The sequence below is a fragment of the Mustela nigripes genome, chromosome 10 (genome assembly GCF_022355385.1).
Source record: "Mustela nigripes isolate SB6536 chromosome 10, MUSNIG.SB6536, whole genome shotgun sequence".
NCBI classification, from domain to species: domain Eukaryota; kingdom Metazoa; phylum Chordata; class Mammalia; order Carnivora; family Mustelidae; genus Mustela; species Mustela nigripes.
Window position 1 is genome coordinate 60,327,405 of NC_081566.1, and position 9,257 is coordinate 60,336,661.

The 9,257-nt window shown below is 45.4% G+C and overlaps 1 protein-coding gene and 1 long non-coding RNA gene across 4 annotated transcripts in view; one reads left to right on the top strand and one right to left on the bottom strand.

Annotated features, from left to right (window-relative positions):
• The window catches only part of NUF2 (NUF2 component of NDC80 kinetochore complex), a 29,609-nt gene extending 23,564 nt beyond the window's left edge, over positions 1-6,045 (bottom strand). The window contains exons 1-4 of one of the 2 annotated variants that reach the window (XM_059413412.1): positions 5,928-6,045; positions 2,239-2,376; positions 943-1,017; positions 261-337 (exon numbers count right to left, since the gene is read on the bottom strand). In XM_059413412.1, the coding sequence (XP_059269395.1) occupies positions 261-337; positions 943-1,017; positions 2,239-2,361 (275 nt within the window). In that variant the 5' untranslated portion in view covers positions 2,362-2,376; positions 5,928-6,045. The remainder of the gene's footprint in view (positions 1-260; positions 338-942; positions 1,018-2,238; positions 2,377-5,927) is intronic. The other variant, XM_059413411.1, reaches the window with a different exon arrangement.
• An 83-nt stretch (positions 6,046-6,128) lies between these two features.
• On the top strand, positions 6,129-8,729 carry LOC132025738 (uncharacterized). 2 transcript variants are annotated; one of them, XR_009406686.1, is made up of 2 exons: positions 6,129-6,367; positions 8,553-8,729. It is a non-coding gene; the product is annotated as an uncharacterized LOC132025738 (long non-coding RNA). The 2 variants fall into 2 exon arrangements; XR_009406685.1 differs by having other exon boundaries at positions 6,129-6,315.
• Positions 8,730-9,257: the final 528 nt, after the last annotated feature.

The window sequence follows — 9,257 nt, forward strand, 5'->3', positions numbered from 1 at the left end:
AAAAAAAACTCAAAACCTCCAAAACAATTTTAGATTCACAACGTCTTAAAATTCCACTGAAAGCAGAATTGAAAGTGCCACAGAGGGAAGCAATTAGTTCTATTTGAAGGAAGTCTACAATTTTCAGTGTACTGATGGAGTGGAGAGGGAGTTGACAGAAATTCTTTCTCTAAGAAAATCCTGACATTAAGGAAGCTTAATGCAAAAAAAAAAAACAATGAATGTTTATAGTCTCGGAAAAATAAATCCCCCTTACTCACAGATGAATAAATAAGTTGCTGACTGGTAAGAAGCCTTCCATGATATGTGGATACATGACTTCCAAGTTCACTGGCATCTAAATGTAATATCACAAGATCTAAGTTACACATTGATTAGATAAAATGAGAAAAATCTTCAACCTCAAAATTACCTTCTCTTCCCCTTAAGTAGGCTCCCTAAATTCATGACCCTTCAATCAAGAGTCATACGCTCCCCTGAGCACCCCCTGTTAATCATAAATTAAGATCAAAATAACATTTACCATTAAATGTTGAAAATTTAGTTAACAATAAAGATCCTAGCACAAAACTAGAGTCATTACTAATAATGCTAGGTTCACAGTACATGCTCAGTAAGGTTTTTTTAAGTGAATGCACAAAGGGGTAAAGTCAGCATCTACTACGTCAGGAACTATGCTGAGAATTTTACATGTATTCTTCTTTAATTTTCATAACTAACCTAAAACACTGTGTCATTTAAGTCTAGTACTGTTGTCTTACTAAAACTATCAATGTATGCCACTAGTATGCCTAAGATTTTTCTGCAAATGACATTAATTTTACATAAGCCTTTTGATTTTGTTAAAAATAAAGTTGTGAACTTTCTATCCTGAAACCAGTATGCCATGTGAACCAGGGAAATGCAGCAAAACAAAGTAATTTTGCCTCATCTGAAACGCACCATGTAAAAATGCTCCAGCCGAATTCCATATACTATTTGCAAAGCTCTCATGTAGATCATGTGCAAGACTTCAGGCTACAACAGAAAAACAAACTTTTAATGCTCCGACGCATGACTCTCCAGCTGAATCACCATCAGCTGCCACAGTAGACAATGGATGCAAAGAATAGAGTAATAAAATTACTCTATTTCTCTTGAAATATTTTATTTTTCCGAATTTTAGAATACCTGTGTACTTACCAGTTTGCTCAGGTGTAATAAGTGCTCAGTAAGATCAGCCATTTAACCTTACATGCAGAATGAGAGCAAGTGTACCCAAAACCAATCCAAGAAATCCATCTGCATCAGGGAAGACGGTTTAGTCTTTCAAAATAGACGGCAGGCATGAGGCAGACACAATGGCACGCTGAGAGTGTTTTTGTTTTTGTTTTCAGTTTTTTTTTTTTTTTTTAAGATCATGGGCAAACTTCTTTCATGCTTTAGATGTTAAGGTTTCCTGAGATGTTAAAGTTTAAGTGAACACTATAATCCTGGGGGTATAAATTTAATAGAGTAGCAAGGCATTTTCAAAAGTTTCCTCTTTTAATTCAGGAGCTGCTAAATACTGGCCTGTAGAACTTGCTCTGATCCATAGGCAAGTTCATTTATTTTGAGATTATTCCTTCCATTGTAAAGAATTAAAAAGGGACTGAGATCAAAAAGTTTGAGTTCTACACCATTAAATCAGGTTTTATTATGTTATCACGTCAAGATGAGCACAGAAAAATGGAAGGAGACTTTGGGATTTTCTGTGACATATAAATAGTTCATTTTTGCATTTAATAACTAAAGAAATAAGAATGACTTGTCAAAACAAGTCAATCCCCCCTTGGGGCATAATGCAAGAAAATTAATCTGTAAGCTTCCAAAGAGAATTGTTTCAAAGCACTTTTTATGGTTGGAAACCACTTGGAATACGTTCCTTCAAGCCCTACCAATAAATGATACACTCAGACCACCACTCCAATAGTAATAAAAAATTTAATATACTTTAATACATCTATGATTAAGAAGTGTTCTTTTTTTTAAAGAAAACAACCATATTAAGGAATCGAATTCCTAATGGAAATGTAGATGTCACCTCACATAAACTTAACATTATTTTAAAATTACATTTGGTGAGAGATTGCTTCTGGATTAAAATGACTGGCCCACATCAAGTAGTAGGGTACATGCCCTTCTGCAAATTCTATAGGCCGAGTAGTTTCATTTCTCTTTAAATACCATCATCCACATGCAAACACAACCACATCATACCTTTGGATTTGGATAAAGATCATTCTTGGAGAGGTTTTTACCATCAGCTCCTGTTAAGATTTTGTTGCGAATATGAATCACGATCTCAGCTACATTATATCTGGGGAAAGACAAAGTTTCCATCTTGGGAATCTCCTGCTGGTTGGAAGGAAGAAAAAGCAAAGGTGAGAAACATGGCACAACTAGCTCTTCTCTTTACCTGGAAGCTGATAAACATAAGCAAAACTAACAAGCCCATGTCGAACCATTCATAGTCGTATTAACTATAAGCAAACACCCTCATAAGATAACACAAAGCACACACATGTGTATATCCTAAATTATGAGTGTGTGTGTGTTTGTGTGTGTGTGTGTATCTGTCCTGAAATATCTTTTATGAATGGCTCAGTCATTCTCTAATTTCCTAATGCTATTCTCTTTCATACGGGAAAGAGGACTTTGCTTGAATATACGTGAAAATTCCTGGTTTGTTTGGTTTTTTTCCTTTGTTAAATTTAGGGGACTTAGGGTTTAACAAGATTGGTCCTGAGAATTAATCCTCAAGGCAAGATTTATAGGCAATGCTATCAGCAGAAGTGTTACATATAAAGAGTACCAACATAAGGATAATAAAACTGTACTCTGATCTAACATCCTATTTGATGTATACATAGTGAGATGGTTAGTAAGATTTAAGATGCATATGGGAGGAGAGAGGTGAAAAAATATAGTAAAAACAGAATGCTGTAATTGGTGGGAATTGCAATCACCAGAGAGATAACTTAAAACCACCACCACCACCACCACCACCACCACCACTTTCCCCTAATGTCCTCAGATGTGAGCTACTCCCATCTGTGTCCCCCTACAGCAGTTGTTCTCACAATTTCGCACCTCCCCTCCCAGGTGGGGGGACACGAGGGTATGTGTGGAGACATCTTTGGGGGTCAGGACTGGAATGGGTGCTACTAGAATCTAGTGGTAAGTGTCCCAACATGCTGCTGAACAACGTACAACGCACAGAAGTGCCCCCCCCACCTCCACCGCAGCAAAGAATTATTCAGTCCAAATGTCAATAATGCTGAGGTTAAGAAATCATGTCCTAGAGCCTTGCATTTAACTGTTATAATGCCTGCCACAGTGTATTGTGATGTTTCTAGAACTGTGATACTACACTTTGAGCCCCCAGAAGCTGACACCTTTTCATTTTATTTCTAGCTGTACCCGGCAGAACAGCAGTGGTGGCAAGAGCAGGAGGAGCACCGGCCACAGCCGCGCCGCCTCTGCCTCTCAGTGAACAATGTCGGGTTTATTACATACAGATCCCCTACTCCGTGAGGAAGTAGCGTAATTCAAAAGACCCAATGTGAATACATTCAATTTTGCAAACAAACTGAAATGACCCCAAATTCTGGAAATCCATTTCTTTAGGTGCCTAATGTTTCATAGACTATTACAGCTAAAAGAAGTTTCAACAATTTCCCTAACCTCTGATAAATGCGGGCAGCCACTCTGAAAGATGACTGACAAACAACTTTGCACTTCTCTGTGAACACGTGCAAACATCACAAAATTCACTAACTCCCAAGGCAACTTTTTTCCACTTCAGTGTGGTTCTCACGATTAGGTAACTCTTCCTCACCCTGTGTAGACATCTGTTTGCTGTAATCTTTACCCACTGGTCCTATTTGCCGTCAAGGCAGCTACAAATAATGTATTAACTTCTGTTTACATGACACCACTTTTAAAAATGTGAAGAAAGATACCACACCTCTGCTTAGCCATCTCTTCTCAAAGGTTAAGTATACTTTAAGTAGAGCCACCGCTTACATGATATTATTTTAGAAACTACCATTCTACTCACTTTCCTCTAAAGCAATTTTGTCTATGTCTTCTTGAAACGTAATGCTCAAACTAAACGCAATACTTCAGATACAGGTTGCAGGCAGAGTATTAATATAAGTAGACATTAGCCACTGCTAATCTAGTCTACGACTGTGCATGTACTCTCTGCCTCGGTCACTGTCTCTCTCTCTTTCATACACACACACAAAGAAAACTCCCGGAACTCCTTCAGTGTGACCCATTGATATCAAGCCAGGACTTCCCCATATTTTTCTTACATAATTATTTGAACCGTAAGCAAGGATCTGCCCTCCCATTACTGAATTTTGTAATTTCACACTTTCATTCCATAGTCAGCATCTTTCTGACTCCAGATCCTCACACCTCACATATTAAATGTCCTTTTCAGCATAAACACCCATTCCTCAATTTCATCTAAGTCACAGATTTAAAAACTACTGACAGAAATACTTGGCCAAAAGATTGTAGAAAAAGTCACTTTTCCAAAACAAGCTACATCCGGATCGAAGATTATCACAATAGAGGGGCAGTCAAGCAACAGACCCCTGGTTTTGGCGCTGGGGATGATCTCGGGTCAGGAGATGGAGCCCCAGGCCAGGCTCTGCGTTCAGCATGACGTCTGCTTGGGATTTCCCTCTCCCTCTGCTCTGCCCTTCCCATTCATGCTCTTTCTCTCTCCCTCTCAAATAAATAAATAAATCTTTAAAAGAATTATCACGAGAGAGAAAGAGGAGGTGTAAAATGCCTTCATAATCACTACTGCACATCCTTCTCTAATGTGTCTTGCACACTCTATCAGATCAATCCTTACAAACACCAAATGCACCATGTAACATCTTTACAAAAATACTCCAGTAACCCTACCCTCCACATCAAATTCAAATTTTTCTGTTGGTTTCGAAAACACTCCAATATTTAATAAATCAATGAATTTTCTGCTTCAAGTTAGTCTCCTCCAAGATGTTTCCCAAACTCCCAGGGTTCCTTTTTGGAATCTTCTCCCATATCCAATTTCTATCTTTCTGTGATAGTACAATTTCCGTTCCAAGGCATTTTGGGGAGGTGGGGGAAAAGGCCTTCCAGCTGAACGGTAGGAGGTCTCTAGTGGCATAAAGCACATAAACAACCTAGTCCTATACCAGGGTGACCCTCAGCCCGCCTGGCAAGTAGGTGGTACCAACGGCTCGTTATCCCTCTGGTTTCTGCAGACCCGCAGCCCCCAGCCCCCAGCCCCCAGCAGCTGCACGAAGTGGAGGCTGACAGAAACCTGTCCTACCCTACACTCTTCGTTTTGCTAAAACAAGTTAGTTCATGAAATCAAAATTCCGGGAGGCAAAGACTAAACAAACACGACCTCAATAAATCAAGTAAAAAGTTCCCTGAACTCGCTCAGGGAAAATGAAGGTGCTATGCGCGCAGAGGGCCGTGCACACACCGCCCTCTTCCTGCGAATCTTGGATTGCTCGAAGTACCGCACCTTCGCGGCGGCCGAGCGATGCGTGCGCAGCGGAGGCGTGTGCCAGGCTGCCGAGCGCCCCAATCCCGCCGCTGCTAGATCAATGGGCTCCAAACATAGGAACACAAGCTTGGACGGGCCAGCTTCAGCTCGAGTTTCTGCTCACACGGTCTGCGGGGCAACAGACACTCGTCGTTCCGCGGGAACTACGCTCGGGCTGTTTCTGGGACCGACACAAACTGAGGAGCCGCATCTCCCGGGGACCGGCTCCCCCAGACGCCCCCAGCGCGGCGCGGCCACCGAGCCCGGGTGTGGGCTCCTGCCCGCGCCTCCGGAGGGACGACGCCCTCCGGCTCCCGTCCCCCCGCGTCTGCTCGCGTTCCCTCACCGCGCCAGCCGGCCGCCCGCAGGAGGGCGAAGAGCTGCGGCGCTGCCGCAGGCCCGGTCAGAAGTCAACAGACGTCCACCACCGACGGTTGTCTCTTTTCAAACTTGCCGCCGCCTCCTGGAAGTCCCGCCCCCTCCGCCCAGCCCACTTCCTCCTCGGCCGCCGCGCCGGGTGCCGGTAAGGCTCAATAGACTGGAGGCGTGTGGGGCTTGTGCCGCGAGAGAGGGCGCCGGGCTGGGGCCGGAACCGCTTTTCGCGGCGTCGGCGTCTCGTCGGACCTGAATTCCACCGGAAGTGGGAGCGCCGCGGCTGGCAGGAAGGGCTGGGAACTTAGAAGTATGGCCGCTGCGCCGTTCTTCCGCAGCACGGAGCCCGTCTGGGGCCCGAGGTGGGGAGCAAAAGCAGATGGACAGTTTGTAGAGACTTGAGCTAAGCTCAGGGTGAGAAGGGAGAGCGGATGTGGGGCCCACAAGCAGCACCACCACTATCCAGACCCCAGTCCCCGTACTCTGCGTGGGGAGGCACGGCCGGGAGAGGCGAAAGGAAGCTCAGGCTCGTCGGGCGGACGGGGCTGGAAGGGGTTTGTTCGCGGCTTGTAGCAGCCGCACTGTTGGGAGTAGAAGCCAGGCCTCCCCACCGTTAGCTTCTGCCTCCCTCCGGCGTCTCTCCACAGCAGCCGGCCCGGCAGGCGCTTCCCGACGCCGGCGGCTCCCCCGACGGCTCCCCCGACGAGCACGTCCCCGGGTGAAAGGTGCTTCATACGCGACCCCGGTCCGCCTTCTGCCGCGCAGGGCGGGAGCGAACGGGCGTCGGGGGAGCGCTCGGGAGGTGTCCTTGGGTTTGGGGGCTTTGGGGGCCAGAATGGGAGTCGCGTCCGACCGCGGGAGCTGGTGGAGGTCCTGTGTGGGATGGCGCGTCTGGCCTGGAGAAAGTGAAACGTCACGCTAGAAAAACTGTGTTGGAAGTAGACAAATTCCGGTGCTTTTTAGTGAGTATTGATAGAGAAGTGCATGCCCGTGTCTAACAAAAATACGGTTCCTATTAAGTGGTTTAGGGCTTCTGTTTGCTTAAGTCTAAGTCTCAAAGTCAGAATGTAGTAAAAACTCCAAAAGGAGGTGAGGACAGTCGACTTTTTTTTTTTTTTTATAAGATTTTATCCGTTTATTTGACAGAGAGATCACAAGGAGGCAGAGAGGCAGGCAGAGAGAGAGGAGGAAGCAGGCTCCCCGCGGAGCAGAGAGCCCGATGCGGGGCTCGATCCCAGGACCCTGAGATCATGACCTGCGCCGAAGGCAGAGGCTTAACCCACGGAGCCACCCAGGCGCCCCAGGACAGTCGACTTTTAAAGATCCCAGAGAGTCAGTGAGGAAAGGAGAGAGAGAGAGGCGAAAAAAAAAAACTTTTATTGGCAGTTGCCAAATCAAATGTGTTACTTGTGCTCACTTACCCTCCACTGGAGCACATCTCCTCGGAGGCAGGGAAAGGGGAGACACCTAAGGGTGGAGGCCACAGCTCCGGAATCAGTAGCTGGGTTTGAATTTCAGGTCACACTACTTACTGCTTATGTGGACTCAGGCAATGGCTTCCCCTAACTAGGCTGCTTTCCACCTCTGCGAAATGGAGATAATGCTCTTGTCATCCGTAGGTTGTCATGAAGATTAAATGAATTTGTTCGTGTTAAGTGCCCAGCAGAACTGTGAGCACTCCGTAAGAATTAGCTGTTATTTTGGACATTATTTGTATTTGGTCCCTATGCACGTGGTAAGGACTCCACAAATATCGGAACTGTTGAGAATCCAGACAAGACAAGAGCGACCTGTATGTGGCCCGAGAATAGAAGGGACCCGATGGGAAGAAAAACAAGACAACTTTACAATATAATGGTTTGATTGGGGGATGATTTTACCATAGGTGTGGCAATTTTGATAGTTCTATTAGAATTAAAAGTATGAAAGGGCTAATGGGTGTTTGTTGAAATTATCGAAGGATAAATTTGACTTTTTAAAAAATTCAGTTGCCTGTCACTGGGTAGTGTGAGGTGGAGGGTGGAATGGCAGAAACCTCAACTTAGACTTTCTGGAATTTTAATCATCCTCCATAAAGACACTACCTACAGCAGAATATTGAACCTAGTATTCTTGATGACTGTGGCGTCCTGGTTTTCTGCACCCGGACACCCTCCCATGATCTGTATCCGCTCTTCTATTTCATTTTGCCTGTCAGTGCTCAGGCCATGGCCTCCCTCCCAGCTGAGACTGCAGGGTTTATCAGCATCCAGACTCCCTGTGTCTAAGGCCTCTGACCCAGGTGCCTGTCAGAACTGTGGCCCCGAATGCATCCCACAAGTCCCGAGCTCGGCTCCCTGAAGGAAACAGTACACAGGGGCATGTGACATATTTGTGGTCTCCAGCTTTGGCTCACCTCCTGCTTCTTGACAGTCCATTGGTTTCCTCAGAGCTTTCGGTGCCTTCTCACAAACTACCCCTTCCAGCCCCAACTCCGGTCTTTGTGAGAAGGTGGCCAGTGTAGTCCGAAAGGTGTTTTTAAGCCCGTAACACATTCACAAGCATCTACAGTTTTTATACCTGTTTCTGATCTCAGTTTAATTCCATGTTCCCTTTCCAGATCGCACTTTCCAGGCTGGGTGACAGACCTGCAAGGACTGAGCGGACCTTCGAGTGACATGATGGGGATGCTCAGCGAGGCGACGACAGCCTGCAGCTGGGACCTCCCCTTTAGTGCAGGTGGTGCTCAGTGGTAGCTTCTACTTTAGGTTAAAATAAACATCTCTTTTTAAAGTGAGGGGTTCCAAATTGTGGCTTCTGCTTTGTTTTTAGCAGTTAGCAGATCAATAAGGCCGAAAACTTGGTTCGCTTAATCTAGGATGGTAGAAATGGGCAAAAATACGAAGCTGGATTCTACTCCCTACTTGCCGTCAGGCACCCATGCATTGGAACAGAGGCTCCCCAGGGGCCACACTCATGTCCAGTAGTCGCCTTGTTTCAAGTTAACTGAGAAAATTCAAGCCGTTACGCAACACACACCTTAAGGTCCTGCGTCCCCGTGTCCGTCCCTGCCTCGCGTACCTTCCTCTTACTCATTGGCCTGGGCTGCTGATCAGTGGTTCTCTTTCTGGGCCTCTCAGCTGTATTCCTACCACTGATCAGTCCCTTCTTAAAACCTAACTCCCTTTGCTTTGCTCCTTTTTCTTCTCGCTACTTCATACTTCTTAGCTGGCTCTTTCCTCTCTTTAAATAGTGTAAGTTCCAGCATCATCATCATCGTTACTGTTATTTTGTCTGTTTTCTCCTTGGGCGTATCATCCACTCA